Below are 26,078 nucleotides of genomic sequence, written 5' to 3'. Positions count from 1 at the left end.
GCTAAAACTGCTGCTCTGTATAAAGTTACAATTTAATAGATGTGGACACATTCCTTTCTGAGCTGTTTAGGCTATTTAGTAATATTTGCCTACTGAGGTAACACTGGATCAGTTATCTACATGGAATTTCATTGTAAATCATACTGTCTGTAGCTTTAATGCACATGAGCAGGAACAATATGACATCTGTTGCAGAATATAGTACTGCTTGTAAATAGCCATATATTGTCATGTCTCATTTGTAGAAATATACTCATATTTTATTAGGTTAACATTACCTGCAAAACACATCCAGAAATAATATTCTGTTGATGAATGGTGCATGTATGCCATACACAAGGCAATAACTTCAACAAAGTAACTATGACAAATGTCAGCTAAAGTTCTAGCCCTCTGCTGCTGGATGTCATATTAACATTTGCAGAATGTTTTGGTGAGATAAACTCACTTTTTCAGTGATCGCAGCCATTGTACTCTTGATTCCACACTCCCCCATGTGAGGAATAAAAACACAGGCATCTATGTGCGCGCACACACTCGAGTGTGGCTGTCACACTCCTCCACAAGGCTTCTCTCATCATGATCAGATTACTGCAGTGGCTTTCCTACTGGCTGCCAGACTTAAACCCAGCCAGCACTGCCAGCCTGTGTGCAGCATGTGTGTCTAGGCCAGTCTGTGTGCAGCATGTGTGTCTAGCAGTCTGTGTGCTATGTGAGCGTCTAGGCCAGCCTGTGTGCAGCCTAAGCGTCTAGATGCCTATGTGCAGAGTGAGCATCTAGACGGCTGTGTGCAGCGTGAACGTCGTCTAGATGCCTGTGTGGAGTGTGAGTGTCTAGAGGCCTGTGTGCAGAGTGAGCGTGTAGGCCAGCCTGTCTAGGCCAGGTCTCTGCTAGCTCTCCTATTACCAGCTCAGCCAAGGATGCACACTGCACATTGCAACGTGCATAGAGAATATGTGCTGCATTCATATCCCTTTGTGTGTGTGTGTGTGTGTGTGTGTGTGTGTGTGTCTGCATGAGTGTGTGCATGCTTGGCAGAGAGTGGGTGCAAGACAGAATGAGTGTCTCTTTCTTTTACCTGTTTGTGATCATGAAAGGAGGCCTCCGCTCTGTTCTTCTCAGTGAACACATACAGAGCTTCTCGCTTGGCCATCATCAGAGCTTTCTGCAGTTCTCTGTACTCCTGTGCCAAAAGTGCATTCTTCTTTAAAGCTTTCTTCAAATTAGCCTGTGCATTCAGCAACATTCGCAAATGTGACAAAATGTCACACACACACACACACACACACACACACACACACACACACACACACACACACACACACACACACACACACGACAAAACCCCCAAAAAAGTCACAATAAATCACCAGTTCACAACATACGCTTTGGGAAATACTGTATATTTAAAACATCTAAAATCATTTTTAAAATTGATTTTTAAACATTTGAAATAAAAACTTATATGAGAGTATAGGAAAAGATATAAAAGGCACTTGATATTTGACATAATTTCATCAGTAGCCCTAACACTTCCAGCAAATAACAGTTTGCAAAATAGACTTCATTGTCCCAGTACTGTACACCATACCTAACCACACCATGTACGAGCTTCTGCATATAACCACACACAATCTCCAGTACCCTTCATTACAACATGTCCAAAACCTTATAATTTGACAGCACTTACAGAAGCATGTAAACAAATTACAATAAATAACGGCCTGGTTTGCCTGTCTCATCCCATCTCATCTCCAGGCCCGGCTGGCAGCTATGGCTGAGACAAAGACCGAATGCATCTCCGTCCTACCTGGGCAAATAACAGTAGATTTGGGCAGTAAAACAGTAGCAGTAACTGATGACTGGAACCCAGCACTGGGACTGGCCGTAAAACATGACAAATGCAGCCTATTGATTTAAAGCTTAATTACTGCATGCGGCACTGACAAAGCCTGCCTGATGCGCCCACAAAGTGTAAATGGAACAAATTACGCTTTGTTGGCTGTAAGAAACTGATGGTGTCGGCACTTTGCATCCTCTTTACTTCTCTTCCCCTTGACGAGAATTGGTCTTGATCAAGTAAACAAACAAACTACTTGTAGAAAAAAAGGGCAAAATAAAACCGTCATGTCATAGCTGAGCACAATTTCAAATCCAACATTATTATTTGTTAGTACATGCTTATAGAGCCAAAATATGACCACCATATGGTTTCTGTTTAAATTAATTTAATTAATTTGTTCATTTGTTTCATACAAATTATCATGATACTGTAGATTCAGAGCAAATGCCATGTTCTCTCACCTAGTGGGCAGTAGCAGCAGCAGCAATCATGCTACAACCAAACCCCAGCTGCACTGGTACACCAGCCAAAACAAGCTACTACAACACTGAGAGGCCCATGGGCTCTTCAGTCATTGTTTTTAAAGCATGCAAAAGTCACACCATGAAAAAAGTGTTCCATGTCACACGCCTCTTTAACGGCTGCCCTATGGTTTATGACTGCTGTTCTTCTGAGTCATTAGGTAAATTCACTTAAGATTAAGAGAAGATTAATCGAACACCGAGGCAGCTACACTCAGGAAAAAAAAACCTCTTCTATGCCTTCATCCTCTCATTTGCATCATAGCATGTTCAAAAGCTTGAACTTCAGCCACTGTCACAGACCAGTGGCCAGTTGTACATGGCACACCGTGCTCATGTTGACAACACAAAACTCCTTGCAGTGGAATTCCTGCAGATTTCTTTTGGTAAGCAGTAAAAAGGAGTGTGGGTGCTGCGCTTTGATTGTTTCCAGCGCGGGGCCTGAACACACGCTCTGCTTGGCTGCCCTACAGCCAGCTAATGGGAGGCTGGCTCTATGAGGGAAGACTTTTAATTCTGCGCCTGTCTCGCACCAACAACTTGTTTGGAGTTTGCTGCACCCATGCGCGCATGGCGGATTAAGCTCCATTGCCTTTTCTTGTTTTGAACTAATGCATTCTTGATCACCGTTTAATGAAACTATATACCACATGGCGATTTCACATTAGATAAGCCATGTGAGACTCTCATCAGGCGCAGGGCTCTGACTGGGGCCATAATCCTGACTCTCAACTCTCCCAATAAATGGCTTTTTCCAAGGAAAATGAAGTGATAATTCATGGCTTTCATGCAACGCATAACATATTATTTCTTACAGAAAATTATATGAGGCTGCGTCACATTACTAGAACAAACATGTATTAGCAGTGCGACACTGTATGACAGTACAGCTGTGAAGAACAGGAACAGAAGATTTGCAACACTCAGTGAATCAGAGCAGACTGGGCTGAGAATGTAAAAACAAGCAATGCATGTCCAGACCAAAGCCAGACTGGACACCAGGCCTTCAAGCCTGCTGATGTTACAATACCCAGTCCCTTAAACATTCTACTCCATCATAGAGGTGGCAGACATATACCAGGATGCCTAACCATTCATCTTGGAGAGAAAAGAGCCTTGTGCCTCTAGAAATATAAACAACAAATATCTGACAAAACTCTTATGGCTGCAGAATACAAGGCACTTGCTTGAGGCCACCCTAAATCTCTGCTCCTGATGACTTTTTTCATTATCAAGCATATTTTATGGAACAATTTTGTAAAGCCCAAATTTCTTATGCAATACTCCTCCTCTATAGCTGTTCCTAGTAGGCTGCCATGCATTTTACAGTCAGTTTAGTTGACTAAACTAAGTTGTAATCCAAAACCCCTGCACCACCATCATACTCAGACACCAGTTGATGGATTTTACCAAACCTACAAATCCTGGTTTTGACCAAAAGGAAAGTGTTACTTGTATGCTTTTGATATACATGATATACATTTACACAGAAATACACCAATTATGAAAACAATATATATATATGCATTTCTATACACATACACACAACATGCAGACATCATTTTAAAACAGATCATTTATGAAGGTGGCCACTGAAAACACATTTATGCACAGAATAAGATAAGTTACCGTTACATTTTGGGTACATAGAACTAACTGAAAAAGTATTGATTGGCTAAATGTTTAGTTGCAGAGTAGAGATACCTAATATATATACCCAATAATCTGGTTATTCTGTATATTTTCTGACTAAATCCCTGTAAGATGTTTTTTAATAAATACAAGTTAAAATCTAACTAACAAACACCTGTTCACCATGTCCTTTGAACTTGTCAAAAGACCCCAGATAAAACCTAAGCTTTACCACTGGTACTTAAAAAAAAAGAAGCTAAAACCTGTAAAGAACAGTTTCCTGGTCAGAAAACATGCCTAGACTAAAAGATTTTCATTCATAACCCATAACTGGTACTTCAATTTAACCCAAAATTAGGCTTCATCCATGACTGGCCTCATGCATTAATATTTACAAAGTAAAGTGCTACATGGCATAACACACCTCACACACACACACAAAAAAAGGTGCTAAGGTGGCGAACCCCTGAATGCTAGTGGAGACTTCACAGAAAACCACTGTGCTAACGTGGCTTCTTTCAGTCTGTCAGTTACAGGGTACAGCAGGTTCTGCGTGTTGTCTCCTTTACAATGAAGCAGGAAGGTAGAGAAAATGTAATTTTCTAAACTGCAGGTCCTGCACGGTAGTATACCATTGGGAGAGGAGAGTGTCTTCTAACCTGCAAGTACTGCATGATAGCGTCCCGCTGAGAGAGGAGTATGTTTTCTAACCTGCAGATCCTGCATGGTAGTGTCCCGCTGGGAGAGGAATGTAGAGTGAGACTCCTTTGCATGAACTGTCCTGGTCCTGCAGGCCACCATTTCCCTCTGCAGGCTGCCCATGACTAAGCCAGCTGCACTGTGCTTATATTCTACCACGTCACACACGTTTCTGAAAAATACCCATGGGTGTATGGTACAACCACCATTAGAAAACAGGGTTAGCTTTCTCACTTTAGCTAAGTTAAGCCAGTTAAAGATAGGTAAATAACATCTCACATCAATTCAAAAGAACCTCTGTGTGCAGCACTTGTGTTTTACTCTGTATTTTTCTAGTTTAATTTTGAATTTTACATGGCCACAATGTCATGGCATGTGCAATAAATGTACACTTCCCCTCTTTCTCTCTATTTTGTAAAGAGCAATTTGCAGTTCTACTCTATTCTTTGACATATCTAAAGCTTTTCTTTGATGTTTAACTGACAACAATTTTCACAAAACAAGGGTTATTTGCCAGCTCTCCATACACAAGTGTGATATTTAATATTTAAACATTTAGTGTGATGTATTAAGCCTCTCAGTGTAACAGTACTATATAAGAATATATCCTAGTTTATAGAATCTGGGGACTGTAAAAACTAGGATATTATTGTGAGTAGCTGTACACATAGCTTCCAGCACACTCACAGATCCAAGAAAGGGAGTGAAATAATTTTGTGGTGCAGCGCAGATTTCTGGGTACTCATTGCAAGAGGCCAAGTGGAGGTCATTTTTTTTTTTTTTGTATTATTTTCAAACCTGTTATCCCCTCCCCTCAACTCAAGAACATCCTCCTCACCCCACCCCCAGTGTTACGCATGCCCCTTCCCTACACCAGAGGATAACAAAACCAAAACTTTCCTGTCAGTCAGTGTAATGGGAAGATAATATTGTTAAAGTAATTGCTCCCATCATATGTTTTAATAAAGAAGGTGAGATCTTCCAGTTTTATGATACTCATTTTCACGTCGGCTATAAATGGATTTTTTAAGCCTTTGAAACTTTCTTCAATCTCATCTCCTTCCAAAACTTTCTCTAAAGCCTCTCAGTACAAAGACATGGATACTTAGAATGTCATGTAACTGACAGGATAACCTCTTTCTAGAGACATCTCCCATTTTCTGATTGGTTAATACAGACGGACCATGTTAAAACGTTTAACGTTTACAGATCTCAGAACAGTCAAACAGAAAAATTCCTCAGAAAAACTATTTTAGCTGATCACTTAGTAATTGAGTTTCTGACATATGACCATGACACATGCACACCCAGTCTAGTAGAAATGTACAGCACGCAATAGCCTGTGGCAAACTGTGTGAAGTCACATCAACAACCTATATATTATATAATATCAACAGATCATCTTCAACAAAAATCTTGTCTACTCTGTAGTCAACTCAAAATTGATTCTGTGAACTCTATGTGAGGAACCTTTAATCGTTCAGGTGTTAATCCTCCATCTACTGTGCCACTGTATCTAATCACAGAGCTGAAATCTACAAAAGTGTTTGTTCCACCAGCAAGAAAGACAGATGAGATCATAATTTGCTTATGTTATTTATGGAGATACTGTATATCGTAATACTATATTCATTCATTATCTTCATTAAACCAAATTAATTAATTAGAACACATTCTCATTTACAACAACAATATGGAACACACAGTAAACAAATTTGCTAAGTATTCCATAAATTAATGTCTAATTATTTGGTCCTGTGCTCTTCCACTTTGCTTTTATTTAAACTTTCAACACTTAGTTTCACCATTTGTGAAGTCTTCATATTAAACAATGGAGATAGGGCCCTTTTTTCTTCCACTGAATAGTTTCCTATTGTATTCAAATACTGCTTAGTCATACTACAGGTTTTTTTTTTGTTTGTTTGTTTTTTTACATAGTCTCTACATAGTAGCTCTTTCAACATCTTTTATAGCTTGCACAAGGGTAACAATTAATTTCACAATGATACTCAGACAAAGCAGCCGCCTCCAGATGGTGTAGAAACAACCCTGTTTTTCTTTCTGTGTTGTACTGTGGCTCTTTCAAAATGGCTTGACTTACTGTAGTTCTTCAATAACACGTGGCATGGTGGCAACGATGTGCTCCATGGTCACTGATACTTTCCGGTACTCTTCAGACTTCCGAATAAGCTCCTCGATCCTGCTGGTTACCTGGTCATACCTCACTGAGACTGCACTATGGGCTTTCTGCAGACAAAGTCCTTCATTAAGATCAAGCAAATATGTATTTCGAGGTGAAACAATATCAAAAGTTAAAACACTTAAAGAAAGAGTTATATAAATACATTAGCTGAATCCAGATGGTCGAGACAGACACTCTTCTGCTGCTTAAGTTCATCAGACAGCCTTTTGTGTTTATTTAGTATGTCATTCAATTTCCATTTCAAGTTCTCAGTTGTCTAAAAAAGTATAAATAAAATAAATAGAAGGATAAGCATTTAAAAGCATAACAATCTACAACAATAACAATCTCAAGTATTGTTTAAAAAGGTCTGCATATACAACTAAGATGTACACTTATAATTATATATACATACATATATATATATATATATATATATATATATATATATATATATATATATATATATATATATGCGTGTGTGTGCATGTTATGATAATCTCTCTCTCTCTCGCTCTCTCTCTCTCTAAATACATAAATCAGTGTTGTCAACAAACACAAATAGGAACACTCAAAAAGACACACCTAAAAAAAAAAGTTTCTAAAGCTAAAATGACAACAACTGCAACAATGTTCCTGTATGCTCTTTTCCCTGATACCATAAGGACATTTCTAGGGATCACACAATTGACAAGAGAGGTCATATATCCTATATATTAGCAGAAATGTGATGCTATAATATCCCTGTCTGTCAGGGTCACAGTTAGGATAGCTTTCCTGACCAGTTTGGTGGGCTTATTCTAGTTTATATGTTCATTGTTCCACTAGTTGCTTATTTATTTGCTTGTTACTAGTATATCTACTGGTTCACCTAATATACTTTCTTAACATGATTATTAGTAACACTCCTTTAGAATTTTAAACTACACTACAAAACCCATCCTTTTGCACTTGTGTAGCATGTTGTCTGTTGCACTGTTGTTTTATGTTGCACCATGGTGCAACATAAAAACATTGTCTCGTTTTTGTTGTGTACATGTATATAGCTGAAATGACAATAAAAACCTCTTGAACTCTTGAACTTGAACTCTTGAACTCCTGTTACGGTTGGTCGGCGAGCTAGCAGGAGGGACATGCCCATTCCTGCTAAGGACCAAACCTCTAACCTGCCCCACTCATAATCTCTGGAATACTGATTACGTTCACCTGTTCCCCAATTACTTCTGCCTTTATTTAAACCCACAGATCCCAGGAGACGGGGCTGCACATTACTGGTCCTACGACACTTCAGTCAAGAGGAATCTCTGCGTTTCCATTAAAAGAAGATTATTGTTTCTGTTTCGTATTTTGTTAAGTGCGTCCACCGCCGAAAGCCTGATGGAGAATAAAGAGCACTTTTCGCAACCCCTCCTCTCGCTTCCTCTGAGCCGCCAACGTCACAGACGTTACACCTCCTGTATTTGAATCCCCTACAAGTGGAACTAAAACAGAAGGACTTGGACCAGACAGAGAAAAAAGCATTAAAAAATAAGTGTAAAATGTGTATTATTAGGGGCACTAGAGAGAACATTTGCGAACATGGCAGGTAAGAAGAACAGTATGAGCACAGGACAGGTTAGTCATTCGTGTGGCGACTGCCCATTCACAAGGCTGTTTACAAATCATGACAGACATTCCACAGGAATGTGATGTTAGAGTTTCATTAAAAGAGTCCATATCCTAGATTTTTCTTTTATATTTTCCACTTACAACACTTGTGTGGCTTTATGTTTCAAAAACATAGTTCATTTTTACACAACCATTTTTCAATCTCTTTTTATCCTGTTTAGAATTAAAAAGGCTGTTTGTTACTGCACCTTTAAGATGGATATAAGACAAATGAGCACTGTTCTGATTGGTTGCCCTGTATTGTGCCTCATTCAAAAAGCACTCAGAGCTGAAGCATGCCTGAGAACTGCAACGTAAGTAGGCTGGGCTAAATTGCTGTAGGCTGAATAGGCTGAGATACATAAATCAGTTTGCTCTTGTGGCATCAACGAAACATTGATTTCAATACAGACTCTTTTCCAGCTTAGATTAGATCTGATGATGTACATCTTATGAACTGTTTGCTATCCTCTGGAGAAAATGTTACACAGGCTACATTAGCTACTAGTGTGTTCATTTTGCCCATTTTAATACCATAAGTCATTTCACAAATATGCAATTTTTTGTTTTTTTTGATGCAGGAGACAAAAACACATCAATGTGTGCATGCGTCACTTTTAGGTCACAGGTCGTAATCATAAATGTGAACCGTCAAGATAGGCAAATCTGATCTGAGCAAAGAATTTGAACAACATGGCTTGTAATGTGACTGTAGCTCAAGCAGGTATATAAAGGAGGAGCCACAGCAGGATCAGGCAGCACTGAAGTAGTGAGAGCTGGGAAGGTTTGGATTTTAGCAGGAAAACATATATAAATAAATGTATAACTGTTGAGTTTGGGTATTTTGAAAGTCTGAAAGTAGTCACCATGTACATTTTGTGTTAATGGTTAACTGTTAAACAACTATATTAGTGTGGTTAAAGGGAGGGAATGTAGCACAGTAGAGTGCATTGTTTGCATGTATGTGGTCCTGGGTTCAATCTCCAGCACTTACACCAAGTCTTTTTTTTCTCCTGTAGCTTGTAGAGCAAGGTGCTAGTAACAACAACATCATGGGACTGTTTCACATGGAGCACACATTCTGCCATACTGATAAATGTGAATGACTGCGCTGGATAAGACTGTCTAACAATTGTCTGTCTAAGAATGTAAATATTACAAGATGTCAGATTGGGAGATACTCAACAGCACTAGGGATGTGTATAATTACCTTTAAATCTGTGGGTAATCTCTGTAAAGCTCTAAGAGAACAATATGTTATGTGTCTGCAAAATGTTAATTATACCATTTGAGCAAACCAAAGCCATGGATGATCCAAATGAAGTTCTATAGCTGGGCTGCTATAGAACGTCTAGGATCCAACCACTGATAAAATGCCTTTTTGACTCCACTATAGCATTGAAAATTTAGGATATTGGATTTATACCATCATTACTCTTCAAAGGACTTCAGATGGCATCATTTTGAACACAGCAACTGCGCCTCTCACCACAAGCTCACACTTGTGTCAACTACCCACAGGGGTGCAGCAGTGTTGCACCCTAGGAGGCATTGGGCCTTTCTAACATCTGCCACTCTACTGGGCTTTGTGCCCTCATGCAGGGAAATGGGGGGAATGCATGCATGCCTGGCAGGCTGCCATTTGGTGCAGGAAGACAGTGGTTTGAGGCTTCCATATCAATATAACAATCCAGTGGAGTTAAGAACAGTTCATCTAATACTATGTTTTTTTTTACTCCAGGACTGACACAGACATGGCCTTTTCCATCAACATATTGACAGTCTTACACTTTATCACTGAAACTGTGTAGCAGTATGAGTCAGAAGCCATAAACAAGCCGCCTCCAAAACAAAGACTCCCTAACTGCATTCCTTCATTCAATGGTTATCTACTTTTCTTGAAAGGCATCTTTGACCAGTCACTAAAAGGCCATTCAGTCTGGGCTGTGGCTGCACTGGAGCCATACTGATCATATATGCTATATGTGCAGTAGTTACCTGAATACCCTACACTTTCAGTGTGCCCTCATAGGGGCCTGGTTCTTCTGATTCAAATAATGACCCAGTGACTACATAACTAGTGTGATATCACTGTACCTTGTCATGGTGAGGGGCTTATGAGATACTCTATTGGTTGTAACATTTGTTCCATGAATAATGAGGCAACTGAGCTTACCTGCATAAAATGCAATGCAGGCTTGGAGGTTGAGAAGGTTCTGAAAGACTATTAGACTGACGAGCCTTACTGTGATTTAGTCATAAGTCACTAATGCCTCTGTATAAGATTTCACATGTGCACATGTAAATTAGTGCATGTCCACAGTGAAAAACACCTTCCTTTGCCAGGTAATTATATTATTTATAGATTGTGATTATTTATTGATCCAATATAATCCAACGTAAACCAATGTAATCCAATCTGTGATCATCTGTAACTAATATTTTATAGACCTACACACATAGAATACATTTTGGTGCTTGAGAAGACAAAAAAGTCTACCTATCACGCAATTTGTATTTTACTTTGTCTGAAATAATGTTTTATTTTATTAATTTGTATTTATATTGTGCAACTGAGAAAAAAAAGTTTTTAATGTATAATCCTTAAGAATACTATTAAATTAGGGGTTCATATTTTCTTCAAGTTTATTTTTGTGCCTTCAACGAAGCTCCTGTTTTGCCAAGTTAGTGCTAATCCTATCCCTTCAGGAGATTGCTAACTCCATCTGAACTCTGTTATGGAGGGGAGGCACATTTCTGTGCTACTGTTACAGATGAGCATGAATATGATCAGTCAGTCTAGCTGGAACATTCCATATGTGAAGGCTGCCTCAATGGTGCACCTTGTAATCAAAGTATTTGGCTGAACTATTCAATTGGTCTTGAGTAGAATTAATTTGCTAGAGAGGTTTTCACATTTAAATATTCAGGTACTGGCCAAATAAATAGCTTATAAAACTTTGGGTGGCCTGAGACACAGTATTGGCCCAATATTGTTTCAACATTTATGTTCCCAGTATGTACAGTGACCTGCTATACATACATCTATAAACTAATATCTTCACCTTTTCCTTTTCAATAGATGGCCTTGTTCATTTATACCGGATGTAATGATTTTCCTTAAAGTAGTAAAATAGGAACAAAAAACTGCAGAGCTTAAATACTATTCCAGGGAAATGCTTACCTTATATTTTGCTGTGTGTATTTCTCTTAGTTCAACCATCTCTATCTCCAGCCGGCCAGCTGTAGAACAGGTATCCTCATATTCTTTTACGAGCTCATTTTCTACTCTCTCACAGTCAGCCTTTGCCAGATTGAATTCTTCCGTTATTGAGGCTATATTACCCTGAATTTTAGGTGAAGATTAGATGTAAATAATAAAAGTATATCACAGAAAACATGTAATTAAAAGCAAATGTTCTCTAGTAAAAGGGTTAGAAAAAACTTTCTGCTTTTGTCACAGAAAATTAACTGCAGCTAACAGCAAATATTCCTCTTTGTGAAATCAAAATAACCAAATTACCACAAATATGGTTGTTAGAGAGGACATTTTTAATTATAAAAATTATATTTTAAAATAAAAATATAAGCATTCATTTTTGGTTTGCAAGACATGTGTTTTAAGTGCTATTATTTGTTTGTTTGTTTATTGTAGTGGTGTTGTTGAATATGTATAAATATTACTTTGTGTAAATCACAAAAATAGACAGCATTACAAAACTATAGCTACTATAATACATGTACAGATAAGCTTTGATGAGCTTTCACATGGACTGGCATCATCTGTCATCTGAGAACCTAGGCTTTAAAGAATTGATGAAAACCTCATATGTTGAGGAGAACACTTTAGATACTGCAGAAAGGGACATCTCGAATTTTTAGGCCCTGTTACTCCTGGCATGCACCAAGCGTAATCACAAATCGCCTAATGAGACATACAGGGTTATTCAGATTTAAAAGTTCATTAACTACATTGACTCATTTGCAAAAATCTGCAACTTGTGTGCTAGGTATGCCATCATTTATTAATTTCTTTTTAACAGTATTGTACAATGTTTGACAGATATTAAATTGTCTATTAATATGATTAATATGAAACTGTCTATTAATAAGATTAAAAAATCAAAAACACTATAAGAATTGAATAGATCTTAAAGCATGAGTGTCACGGAACGCTCGCCTCCTGCAAGGCACATGGTTTGGCCAGCCACATGCAGTGGGAGGACTTTCATTTGTGGCCACGCCTAGACACACCTGTACTTCGTTTTGTCTGTGTGTATTTAAACTCAAGTCAGGGTGTGCGGCGTTGTTGGTCATTGTCGGTGTAATGTCTGAATGTAACGTGTTTATGTTAAATGTATTCCTGTGTATCGTGTTTGTTTAGCGTCAATCGTTTCATGTTCATGTGTATCATTGGTAATGCGTGAGTGCCACTGTCGTTTATTTTAATAAATGTTCGTCCCAGTCGGTGGAGTCTGTGCGTCCTGCCCCTTGCCCTATGGCACTCGGGCCACCACACGTTACAATGTGCTTGAAGGGAAAGTTGTATTTCTAGGTTATATTATTATAGATTATTGGACTGCATATTGGTAGATCACTGATTTAACCTTAACTAAGACTTGACATTCAAAAGACAAGCATCTGTACCATCATACTGTGATATTTTTGAGATCTTACCTCGAGCACTAACACCACTTTCATCTCATTCATTAGCTCCATCTTCAGTTTTTCTGTCTCTTTCTGACAAGCAAACAAAAATGATCTGATTATTAAAACCAGCTGGTAGCTTTATGTTCAAGACAAAGTTTTTCATTTAGTCATTACTCTTAAACTATAGTCACATAGCACAAGAGGGCTGCTCTTCAATTGGCCAATAATTATTGCTTGAAGACATAGAAAAACTGAATAAGAAATTCACCTACTAATTCAAAGTGGGGTCTATGTCTGCCACCAGTTAAGCAACTACCTACACTATTTACCTTATTTCTATACCAAAAATCCCAACAGTTAACAGCCAGACTTTTACTTAGCTTTTTTAATTGTTGGTTGGGGCATCTTGTTTGTGCCAAACAAAAAAATGCTTATTACAGAATAACACAAAGAAGAATCCTTCTAGCACAGCTTTGGGTTTTCTTCTATATACCTTGAATAACTACAAAAATACAGACAAAAGCTTTCTGTGATGTGGTCATAAAAAATTATAGCACTTTTCCAACAAAATGATGCTGGTGCCAGTGCCAAAATTTCTCCTGTTCCACATTTTTTCCACCATAAAAATTTTAAATAATTAAGCTTCTCGGTTGGCAAAATTGGTGCTCATCTGGCCCCATAAACATACTGGTCAGAGACCAAGGAACCCTTGACACAAGCAGCCAAAAGGCAAGGCCTTTCTGTCACTCATAAAGCTATTTAACCACCATTTCCCAGAAATTCACATTTTCCTGTATTTCATTTAATCTGCCAATACATGTAAATTGCTGTCTAATAACTATACATATCCATAACATAACAATTAATAAGCTGTTGTTATCTTGCATGTAATTGTTGTCTTTGACAAGCCCTCTTCATCACATAGATGGTGAAAGACTTCATTCTCTTTCATTTGATATGCTCTCAAAGCAATAACTAATATTTGCAAACAAAGAATGTGTTAAAAGTTGTTTTAATGTTGTCTGTCAACTTCTTGTTCCTGGGATAGGAAATGCTCCCATTTAGATATGTAATCATTCAGCTTTAATAATAGTGGAAAACAAGGACAATTCAACTAGCTTCAATAGCTCCTGGGAACCAGAAATGACAGAAATTTGTTGGTGAGATTCCTAGCTTAATTCCTAGGATTATGCAGTCCCATTGATTGGCTTTTAACTGAGTGCACGTGGCTTCTCACAAAGAGTAGTAGTCTACAATGTCTTTTCCATCTACAGCTTTTAAGGGACACTGGCCTACAGTAAAATAGCATGATAAGGCATCTAGAATGAGGTTTTTCTCACCCTCATTCTCTGCTCCTGCATGAAGGATTGATGCTCCAGGTCCTCCAGACTGGCCCTGGTAGTGGCACACAGGGCAGCCTGCAGGGTGAGCTCTCTCTCGGCCTGGTCTCTCTGCTCCTCATTTTGACTGATCTTTTCTAAGATCTGCTTATGCTCTCCCTGCAGCTGCTTTACTGCCTGCTTGCTACAAAGAGTGAAACAAGGCAAATAGTCCCATGAACACTGTCAAATGTCATCATTTTTTGTTTAAATGTAAAAACCTAAGTTAAAATTTTGAGGTATTGCAAATCAAAATAATGTCTGGAGAATTTTTCATTGTCCAAGGTTAATGCAATATAATCAATGTAAACTGACTGTAAAAAGTAGCCTTCTCAAAAAGCTATCACAATTCCAGCAGAAAGCTGCTGGCACCCTCACTTTTGAAGAGTGGCAACACTGCTCTGTAGTTTTTGCATCATAACTACAGCCTACAAATGTTTCGTTGCTTGACAATAAGAAGTCTTTACATTAGGACCGACAGATTGTTTTTCTACTTCCAATGTATTTACTACAAAGAAATGCTGCCATTGACTTAACCCTCAGTTGCTCAAGTTGTAGGGGTGATCAGTTTTAGTTTGGCATGATTTCTCTTATGAAGCATTTAGGATTTTAGCAAATCAGCTGACAATTCCCATCAGAAAGAGAGATGGCAAAAAATATTTAACATAATAAACACATCTTTGTGAATGTGTTTTACACTTGTGGTAAAACCAGCCCACCTGGACTCTGGACATGACTCCCAAAACACATAAGCATAATGCAGTGAGACAACATCCATAATTAAGTAATGGGTACAACAGTGCTTTGGGTTGCAACATATCAGATGTAAGCGTTCAAACCTTTGGCTGATCTTTTTATTGTAGGCCTCAATGTCCATCCCATGGTCTTTGTTTTGACCATGCAGATGCTGAAGCTCCTGCCGCTTTCCACGGCAGATATCCTCATACTCTAAAACCTTCGCTTCTCTTTTGCCTCTCTGAGAAAGTGACACATCAGGCATTTACAGTTTTGTACATGCATTTGTCATTGTGTAATAGTGACAGATTTGTTATAATGTATGCACAATTATAAACAAAGCAGGGTAACAAGCAGCAGTATAATGAAGCAATGCCTCTATAGGTTCAAATGATTTAGGACTACTGATGCTTGGTCATTCTCTTCCTTCTTAAGCTATTCATAAATACAATGTTAGAAAACTTACAAGCACCAGCTTTCAGAAACAGAATCTTTCTTTATTTTTCCCTCCTTCCTTCCTTTCTTTCTTTTTTAGCTAGTTTATGTATTGTATTTGCAGCATTTCATTCCAGACTTTGATTTATAAATTAAGTTCATGCTCACAATTAATAGGAGTGTATTTTTAGACTGATGAATTTAATGTTTAGACATTAAATTGAGTTGTTTTCACATTTTTCATAATTGATTAATTACAATGTAGATTATTTGTCCATAAATGGATACCAAGCCACAATCTTCCAGAAATAAACACGTTTTATAGAAATATTGAACAGAAAAAAAGAGCTAATTTCACCCAGAATCATAAGGTGATGAGATGATATCTGCATAATAGAAAATATATTTTTAAGATGTTTTTGGCTGTTATTGCCATGATGTTCCAATTCTACACCTCAATCTAGCAAAGACCATCTTATTTTTCTTTCTACTGTTCACACAGAAGTTATTTATGGAGGAGTACCATTTCATTCCAGTTTGAACACTACTTGGATATTTCAATGCTCTGTGTAATGTGCACTCCCATACAAAGTTTTTACGCATGAGACTACTGTTAGAACAAAATGGTGGTGGTGTTTTTTGAACACTATGGCACAGTGACCAAAGGAAATCATGGACCTTTCCTGCCCTCCAGAGGACATGTGGAATGACACTCTTAACATGCTTTTTCAGCACAATGAAATTATTATAAAAAATCACCAATAAGCAATAATAATTTTAGCAATTTATGTTAAATATAAGTACTTACAGTTGCTTGGATCTGTTTTTGAAGGCTTGTAATTTCATCATGTTTCTCCCTCAATTTTTTCTCCTGATCATCTAGCTTTGCCCTTAGTTCCACAACCTTTAAGGAAACAGACTTATCAGCAGTACCAGGAAGACAATGGGAATATAATTTCTTTATAGAATTTCACTGTTTTATATTAAGGAAGTAGGAGAGAGAATCAAACACCCGAGAAGCAATCTTTTGAGAAATATTAATAATACATTATTGTTAATAATTAATATGTTATTATTAATAAAAATATTCAGTCAGGCCTCGTTGTCACCGCTCACCAGTAAACTTGTCACCATGTTCAGAGTAACTCACAGTGGTGTTTATTTTGATCTCCTGTGTTTCTAGAAGCTGAATCTGCTGGATCATGGTGTTAAGTTGTGTATCTTTTAATGCAATATTCTCCTCTGTCTTACGCACTTCGAAACAGCAAAAATCCCAGTAAGACTTCAGATGCTGGAATTCTGTACTGAAATCACAGGAAAGGCACTTTAAATGTATTATCATATTACTAATGTGATCATGATTATATTTATGATATTTATGTAAGAGTAACAAAATGATTTTCAGAGAAACTCAGGTAGTCATTGGCATTGTTAATGTATTTATAACATTTTACATTCTTTTTGATAAGTCAGAGAAATTTCACTAATCATATTTTTGTGTGTGTGTTTCATTCAGTAATAAGCTTTCATCATAAAGTATTCTCCGAATTAGCAATCTGACAATCAGTCCCAGCCATGGTAATACTGTTAGAGGCTGCTTTCATGTATATTTGAGACAGTAAACAGTGGAAATAGTCGAAGAAACTAGCCTGCCTACCTGTAAAACTAAACTGTTAAACAGTAAACCAATTATATCTTGTGTGTCCCACCTTTACCTGGAAATGACCTATTATGAAATTTATATAAGCAAATCTGTATAATTAAATGCCAATTGTATTCATTTATTCAAATGAGACTAAAGGTTTCCTATTGTTTCTTTGTGGCGAGCTGGCAAGTGCACATACAATAGCTATGACGGGTGAAAAGAAAAACATTTTTCTATGCTGTATATTGTACTTCTGTGACTGAAGCCATGAAAAGAAAATGGTTTTGATGCTGTGTCCCTGTGTAATACTGTGGAGATGATTTTTCAAATATTTTTTCAAATATTTTTTTTTATGTACTTATGACTGAATAATAAGAATGATTTCACACTACCAACAAAAAAGGCTGTAAGCCTACATACTTTATCTGACATAGTTTGTAATCACTACTCATAGTTCACCAAAGAATGATCATTTGCTGACCTATAGTACTAGGAACTACTTAAGAATAGGGGAACTACTTAAGGAACTACTTAAGAATAGGCCCAATGTCTTTTTCGACATTGCCAGTGTTAGCTATAACTTTATTAAAAGCTGATGAAAACTAACTGCACAAGTATAGGATATCTTGGTGGTGTTAAGAATAAGAATAATAAGAAATACTCTATTCATCCCGAGGGAAATTTGTGCAAGTTTCAGTGAGACTGAGGACAGAGCTGGGATTTGGGATTGTATTTAGAGTCTGGCATTTTAGTGACCCCCACTGCCTCAACTGATGCAATACAAGAAGTACTGTATGTTCAAAGTGAAATCTGATGATATACTGGTGTTATATAACATCACTGCAAAGGTTGTCATCTTTGCACAGATCTGTGATTAGTTCTATACTTTTCTGTTTTCTTGTTTCTTAACATTGCGTAAAGGCTTTAAGTAAGGGAAGAAAACTTAGGGGACATTTAGAAAATGGCACATCTGTAAAAATCCTCAAACAATATTGGTTGTTACTGACTTACAGTCGATCTTTAAGATGATTTTGGACATCTTTGAGCTCCACAGACATCACTTCTCTTTCTTTATTTGCCTTCAATTCCTCATTTTCCAATTCCTCCTGGGATTTTCTCAGATCATGGGACAGATTGGAGAAAGTGTCATTGACCTAAATGAAATCAATCAAAACATACAATTCAATTTGTATGGCCTACAGGTCATAGAAGTCATGCCTGCAAGTATAAAGAGAATGCTTTATGGGGACTACAGGCAGGATTCCAGAATTTCTATTATTAACTTTAACTTTTATTAAATTTCTATTATCATAACATTTTATTATTATTATTATTATTATTATTATTATTATTATTATTATTATCTTTTACAGAAATAATGTACAGTATAATAATTTTCTATCCATTTCCTTCCCTGTGCCCTGATGACTTAATGACATTATTTGATCATAGGCTAAATTAAACCTGGTTTTGTTTCTAACAACATTCATTTGTTTTTAAAATAGTAAGCTATTTTGTTAGAGTTAAGAAGCTTTTATTGTCATTTCAGCTATAGACAGGTAAACTGAAGCGAAATAATATTCCACCAGGGCCATGGTTCAACAGAAATGGAAAACATAGGGGCAGTGGTAGTTCAATGGTTATGGTACTTGACAAGTAATTAGAAGGATGTCAGTTCAAGCCCCACCACCAACAGGTTGCTACTGAGCAAGGCCCTTAACCCTCAGTTGTTCAAGTTGTATTTAGTCATAATTGTAAGTTAAACACTATAAATGTAGCATAGGTGTAAACAATAATTGTGAAATACAGATAACATATCTGTAACACTGACCAGTGCATGACACCAGTTGGGTGGATGTGCAATGGATCACCACACTGTGATATTTTAATGCTTACAGCAGTCATTGAGGTAACAGCTAGTACTCTAATTTAAGAACACAAAGGAATACAGTATTTGTTAAATATTTGTTGTCAGTTTCTGGGAGTTGAGGAGTCTGATGGCATGGGGGAAGAAACTACTACAGAGTCTGCCTATAAAGGTCTGAATGCTTCAGTACCTCTTCCATGAAAGTAGGAGAGAGAAGAGCTTGCATAAGGGGTGTGTGGGCTCAGATGCAGTGTATGTTGTAAATGTACATGATGATGGTGTGTAGAGAGACCCCAATGATGTACTTGGCTGCCATCAATATTCTCTGCAGGGTCTTGTGGTCCGAGTCAGAGCAGTTCCCAAACCAGGAAGTGATGCAACAGAAAGTTCAGGATCCAGTTACAGAGGGAGGTGTTCAGGCTCAGTGGTCTTAGCTTTTCAATCAGATGCTGAATTGTGTTAAATGCTGAACTGAAGTCTATGAACAGCAGTCCTTTTGGTCCAAATGGACCAGGGCCAGAAGAAGGGCGGGGGGCAATTGCATCATGTGTTAAACGCTTGGGGCACTATAAGAAGGGGCTACATTGAGGGGGACAGCTGCATCGTGAAATGCCTCATGACAAGCACATGATGATAGGTGTGAAGCACGTCATGATGATGGGTGTGAGCGTGACAAGACGGTACTCATTGAGGGAGGACCCTGAAGACTTCTTTGGCACAGGTGCCCTGTAATTGGTGATGGGCTGAATGCCCTGCCGCATGCTTCATGTGCCTTATGAGTCTTGGAAGTGTCCATAGATTCTCTGAGCATGTGTGCACTTCGCATTCCTGACAGCCTGGGATAATTTGTCCCTTGCTGTTCTCAGGGCCACTTTGTCACCTGCTCTGAAGGCTTTATCATGTCTTCAGCAGCATATCCGCCTCAGCAGTCATACACAGCTTCTGGTTAGGGGGTGTGGCAATGGTTTTAGAGACAGTAACATTATCATTGTACTTGCTGATGTAGACACTCACTGATGCTGTATACACCTCCGAGTTTATGGAATCGCTGTCATTTGCAGCTTCCCTAAATATGCCCAAGGCGGTGTGCTCAAAACAGTCCTGAAGAGCATGGATGGCTCCTGCTGGCCAGCTTTTCACCTGTTTCAGATAGGCAGTCTGTATGCTGGTATTAGTATAACAGAGTTGTGGTCTGAGTGTCCAAGGTGGGGGCAGGGCTCTACTCAGAATGCCTTGTGGATGTTTGTGCAAACAATATCCATGTTCACCCCTCTTGTTGCAAAGTCTACATGCTGATGGAATTTAGGGAACACAGACAATCCATCTAGAGCGCTTCATTAGCATTGTTGATGGTGGGGGGGGGGGGGTATACACCACAACTCTTTAAACAGAGCTTCTAAGGATTTCTGTCTAGTCTTAACACATATGACCATTACTGACTCTCTTTCCAAAATACTGAGGAAAAACAATATTAAAAAATACAGATCTTTCTGTAATAAAACAAAGAACCATATGTGATCTGTGGGAATGGAACAGAAAAAGGTTCCACAGAGATCAGGTGGAATCCTTCAGGGAACCATATAGCACATTAACATTTAAAATTTAATTTGGTAATTTTTTAAAGATGTGTTTGAAACCCTTTTCCAAGGTGGGCTCTGCAATCATCAGAAATGGTTCTATATAGCACAATTTGTTTCTAAAATAACAGTTACCCCCCCCCCAGTCTTTTAAAGTAAATGATAAGCATAAAAGGCCCGAACAAAGCATGGCTGTTCTCACCTGGGCTTGGGCCGATTTGATCTGTTTCATGACTTCACTCTCTAGCTGTAGCTTCTCCTTCATGAGCGGCCCATGTTTCTGCAGGAAATCAATATCATCATCCAGCTGGCGGTTTTGCACCTCCACGTGGTTTAGGCTGCTTCTCGCTCGTTGCCTTTTTTCTTGGCACAGTTTAAGATGCCACTTGAGCTCGGCAATGTCCCCAGTGCAGACCTCATATTCTGGGGAAGAGCCACAACTTAGGCTGGTGCGAACACTACAGTAAGACTTAATAATCAGCAAACGTCTATTCCCCTTTGCATCATAATAGTCAAGTTGACAGATATTATTTATGGTAAAGCCAATAATTTCACTCATGTGCATAGACTATAATTAAAAAGCAAATTTCTGTACCCCTAATGATGCTTTTAGGTTACAGAACTGCCTAACAAACATCTGCATTAGGAATAATATAGTATTCAGCACCACTCTCACTGACCTAGCTGCACTGCTGCTGGGAACTGCTGTTGTTTCCATAGAGAGAGAGAATCCTGTTTCATCCTCAGCCTCTGGGCCCTTTGCCATTCATCTCGCAGAACCTCCCTGGCCTCCTGCCTCCCTGACTCCAGCCGTTCAACAAGAGACAGCACCTCCAGGAGGACTCCATCCATGCCAGCTATACCTTTCCAGAAAAGGTCCAGTGTCTCGTTTTCTATAGAGAAAGGGACAGAATAACATGTCTAGATATTTGGGATTTGTTTGTATTTTGAGAGTATTTATCAAAGAAAACAAAAAACATACCATAATTACGCAGAAGACAAAGACCCCTGCCTTCAATACACAATTCAGTAGATGTTACAGGGACTGTATAGTTGGTGGAATCAAATCTAGGGAATAATCATAAATTAAACCAATAAACAGTACAAATAAATAATTACTGTACCATACTGATGTAATTTAAGTTATGATAGCATGAGTATGATTCTTACCGCCAGATGACACCATTTTGATTTCCCCCCCCAGAATGATCTTCCTGATTATCAATTCCCTAAAACAGAAGCACCTCATTTTCCATCAAAAGTGTTCAGCTAAGAGACACTGAATATATTTTAGGTCATGATTCTGTCCATCTCCAAATGCTGAGTTAAGTCATGCTAATTCAAGTCTAAAATATCTTGATACCGTCACTCATTTTTGTGGTGCTAAAAACACTCAGGCTTCTGTCATTCTGTCTGCCTTCTCTTGGACTAGTCAGACTGGGCCAATGTGAAATTTGCACAGACATCTATCATTCAGAATCAAAATATTGTTTTTTTTTTGTTTTGTTTTTGTTTTTAGAAATCTTTCAAACTTGTGCTACAAAGAGCTAAGTTGTCAGATCCCCCTATCGGAAAGTCAGACAACTCACACCAAACCACCCTCAAGGAGTCAGTTAACACATACATATATAATACATATATAACTTTTTCCAGCATGGAATATTCTTAAATTTGGGACAAAAGTATGCTGCATACCTAAACACATCAGCACCAATCATTAAAAATCTGGAATTTTGTCTGTCCTTTTGTTCATATTAAATAAGAGTATGACAGACAAAATCAGAAACAATAATATAAGGCCTTTTAAAGTTTAAAAAATTTGGGCAGCAAATATCTTTGCTCATCTACTACATTTGGTGTAAGGTTGTCATTATGTACAGCATATTTTTTGATGAGCAATCTCTTGAAAATTATGTTCTAAAGGGAGCAGTGTTTAAAAATGGATCTTCAAAACTCCAGAAGTGTAATGCTTATAAAAGTATATATTTTACATGCTGTCACTCTAAACGATTGTCTGGGCTATACTGTATAAAGTATTCATGTTATGATTTAGAATCATATTTTGTAATATACAGAAATGTGGAAATACTGGGACTCTCGACCATTGATATGTATGTAGCTCTAATATGGTACTACTTCTACTGGCTCTAATATTAACTTGTCATCTTTCTGTCTAGTCTCTAGGTGTTTATTCTCAACTACCTGCTGGCACCAGCTCCCCAGTTTGTTCTTTAGCTCTTGAATATGGCTCTTTGCTTTCTTCACACATGGCACTGGAGTGTTTTCCAGTTCAAAGCTGTGACTGACGTAGACTCTCTGTAGCTCTCGCTGGTCTGAACAGCAAACCAAAGAATTTTCAGTACAACTATACTGTGCAGACCTGGACAGCAGTAATACAAAGTCTTAACTTGAGAGTGGGGACACCTTTACTAATTTGAATAGTAGTCCAATATTTACAAAACTATAACACCACTGCCTTTTTATGAAATACTGCGCACCTTGTAAACTGTCTCCAACTTCCCTGGAGGGACTTTGTAGTAGCTCAATGTCAGGCATTGAACAAGATGAATCTGGGAAAATAAGAAACTTTAGTTGGGTTAGGTTTTCACAGGTTTTTTTTCTGTAGTACCTTGGAAAAGATGACAAACAACACATTTTTGAAAATAGACCTACTTAGTGTTAGTAGTAAGAGTTAGTATTCTTCTTGTAAATATTCAGCATAATTAACATATAACAGATACAAATTACATCATGCTGTTAAAAGTGACATCAGTTTACCTCAGAATCATTACTCAGTAAGAGTATGTATTTGTATGTAATGTTTAGGAAGGTGACACATATCCTGCAAATTAATTCCAGGACCCAAGGTTTCCCAGAACACTGCCAGAGCAATCACACTGCCTTGCCTCATTCACATAGAGCATCCTGGTGCCATCTGTTCCCCAGGTAAGTGATGCACATGGACCCCGCCCATTCATGTAAAAGAAAATGTGATTCATCAGTCCAGACCACCTTCTTCCATTACTCCACGGTCCAGTGATGCTCACATGCCCTTTGTAGGCACTGTAGTAGACAGACTGGCTAGCCTTCACTCCTTACATGCATCAGTGAGCCTTGGGTGCCCATGACGCTGCCACCAGTTCCTTGGACCACTTTTGAAAGGTACTAGCTAACCCCTGGTAACTGTGAACACTCCACAAGTAATTTTGTAGATACTCTGATCCAGTCATTTAGCCATCCCAATTTACTCCTTGCCAGAGCTACTCAGATCTTACACTTTCCCATTTTCCTTCTTCCAACACTTCAAGAACTAACTGGTCATTTGCTGCCTATATATAATATATCCCACCACTTGACAGGTGTCATTGTAACGAGATAATCGATGTTATTCACTTCTCCTGTCAGTGGTTGTTAATGCTGTGGCTGATCGGTAGGAAGCTAGCTAGTTAACTGTAATTAATTAATATTCTGATAAATTGCAACTTATCAGAACGTAACTTAAGTTTGAATGACGACGCATAGCTACACTAGCATTAGCGACCTGGCTATTTAGCTAACTTACCTGGTTATGTCCAAGGCCAAAGCAGCAGATGACTAACAATTAACGTTGCAAGCTACCATTAACTGTCCAGCTATATCTGACAGATGCTTATCGCGCATCATATCATTTTTGTGTCTACCCTAAAACGGTTCCTAAGCAACAAGCATGCAAACCAACGTTCACTGCTGGAGATCTGCTTTCTGTAGCTACAATACAGGAAGTGCGGAAAAGTGGAACAAAACTCTCCCACCTAACTTTTATATGGGTGCTTTATATAAAGAAAATATTATTCAGGTAGTCTGCACAATTTTATCTTTGAATAAAGGTGCTAGAATGTTGCGCAGAACAGTTTAAGTACTTGTGAAATGGCCAGTTGCCGACTTTTAGAAAACACATAATAGCTCCGTAGTAATTATTAATATTTTAGAAAACATTGTGGACGATTAATAAATCACGTATGAAATATCGCCTAAATGCGGGTTTTTTTTTATATAAGCAACGTTAGGGCATAGCCTACTAGAGAGAGATTCCGCATTACGTCATTGAGAGAGAGCGAGAGAGAGAGAGAGAGAGAGAGAGAGAGAGAGAGAGAGAGAGAGAGAGAGAGAGAGCGCGCGCGAGCGCGCAAAGGAAAACCCGTCTGGAAACTGAATTCGGTCCCAGTTCACACTGCAGCTGCAAAATGCTGGGAATCATGATACCTTAGTTTAGCATTAATGATATGCATGGTCATTTTGATTATGGGCTTTTGGTGTCACTAACGTATTTGGCTATAAAACAGTTTCCGCGATACCTTGGAAGGAAGCATGGTGAGTAGCAAGTGCACTGCAAACTGGATTATAGTTGTGCTAGGACTGTGCTAGCTCACAGCAAACTCTCCTTCACCGAAATGCCTGTACAACATTTTACAGCTTTACTTTTACATAGGGGATTACTGCCATGTCCGTGTGACAAAAGATGCTTAAAATACCCTCTGAGGTTGACAGAAGATAACAAATCAGGGCTTTAGAATCTGTTGTGCTAGTCAGATTTTGTTGTCAATTTAATTTGTATTACATTGTTTTGTATGTAAACATGTTTTGTGGTTGTTACATGCCCTCCATTACTGCTGTGGTTTTCACTGAAACGTGCTTAATTGGCGTAGTTGATCTCGCCGTACATTTCACAGCGGGAAATGCATCTTCGGCAATTGTCAATTGCAATTAACCATGCGTAGAGAGTAAAAACCAATTATTTAAATGTACTGAAATAGTATATGAAAAAACGTCGCCAAGACTCATTTGATTAGTCCTTAACATGTAGTCATCAGTCAACTCATCAGATAGTTTGCAAAGTGAATCAAGCAGTTATCATAACCATTTGCGTGAACTTAATTAAATAATGTTTTTAAAATCGGCCTGATTCCTACTTTTTATTGGTTACTGCATACAAGACACAATCATTAGTAAAAACGTGATTCATGCTGAGGAACCAACTGGATTAATTAAATCAGAGTTCTGTTCTGATAAATTTAAATTTTATTGCAAATTGAACAACACTAACAACAGCTGACCTGTCTGGTTGAGCAAACATGGATTAAGGTACACTTATATTGTAGAATTTCATAAAATTCTGGCACCATTATAACAGAAATGTAACGCACCAAAACACTTCTGCATCGTAGCAGGTGCTACACAGACTGAACAAGCTCAGGTCCTAAACAGACTGAATAATGCAGGTACTATA

General features: G+C 38.2%; 2 protein-coding genes across 11 annotated transcripts in view; one reads left to right on the top strand and one right to left on the bottom strand.

The window, feature by feature from the left end:
• The window catches only part of ccdc178 (coiled-coil domain containing 178), a 33,064-nt gene extending 8,534 nt beyond the window's left edge, over positions 1-24,530 (bottom strand). For 6 of the 10 annotated variants that reach the window (XM_035530487.2, XM_081696817.1, XM_081696816.1 and 3 more), the window contains exons 1-18: positions 24,375-24,530; positions 23,311-23,382; positions 23,015-23,145; positions 21,983-22,041; positions 21,795-21,880; positions 21,493-21,705; positions 21,015-21,235; positions 18,380-18,522; positions 16,874-17,027; positions 16,532-16,627; positions 15,393-15,529; positions 14,515-14,698; positions 13,202-13,264; positions 11,709-11,870; positions 7,041-7,154; positions 6,797-6,942; positions 4,708-4,867; positions 1,079-1,228 (exon numbers count right to left, since the gene is read on the bottom strand). In XM_035530487.2, the coding sequence (XP_035386380.1) occupies positions 1,079-1,228; positions 4,708-4,867; positions 6,797-6,942; positions 7,041-7,154; positions 11,709-11,870; positions 13,202-13,264; positions 14,515-14,698; positions 15,393-15,529; positions 16,532-16,627; positions 16,874-17,027; positions 18,380-18,522; positions 21,015-21,235; positions 21,493-21,705; positions 21,795-21,880; positions 21,983-22,041; positions 23,015-23,145; positions 23,311-23,368 (2,277 nt within the window). In that variant the 5' untranslated portion in view covers positions 23,369-23,382; positions 24,375-24,530. The other 4 variants (XM_081696814.1, XM_081696818.1, XM_035530488.2 and 1 more) reach the window with 4 other exon arrangements.
• Positions 24,531-24,911: 381 nt separating this feature from the next.
• dtna (dystrobrevin, alpha) overlaps positions 24,912-26,078 on the top strand; it is a 32,118-nt gene continuing 30,951 nt past the window's right edge. The window contains exon 1 of the mRNA XM_081695910.1: positions 24,912-25,162. The gene's annotated coding sequence lies outside the window, so the exon portion shown is untranslated. The remainder of the gene's footprint in view (positions 25,163-26,078) is intronic.

The sequence above is a fragment of the Electrophorus electricus genome, chromosome 14, assembly GCF_041902795.1.
Source record: "Electrophorus electricus isolate QZ-2024a chromosome 14, ASM4190279v1, whole genome shotgun sequence".
NCBI classification, from domain to species: Eukaryota; Metazoa; Chordata; class Actinopteri; order Gymnotiformes; family Gymnotidae; genus Electrophorus; species Electrophorus electricus.
This window is presented reverse-complemented; position numbering and strand designations above follow the sequence as displayed.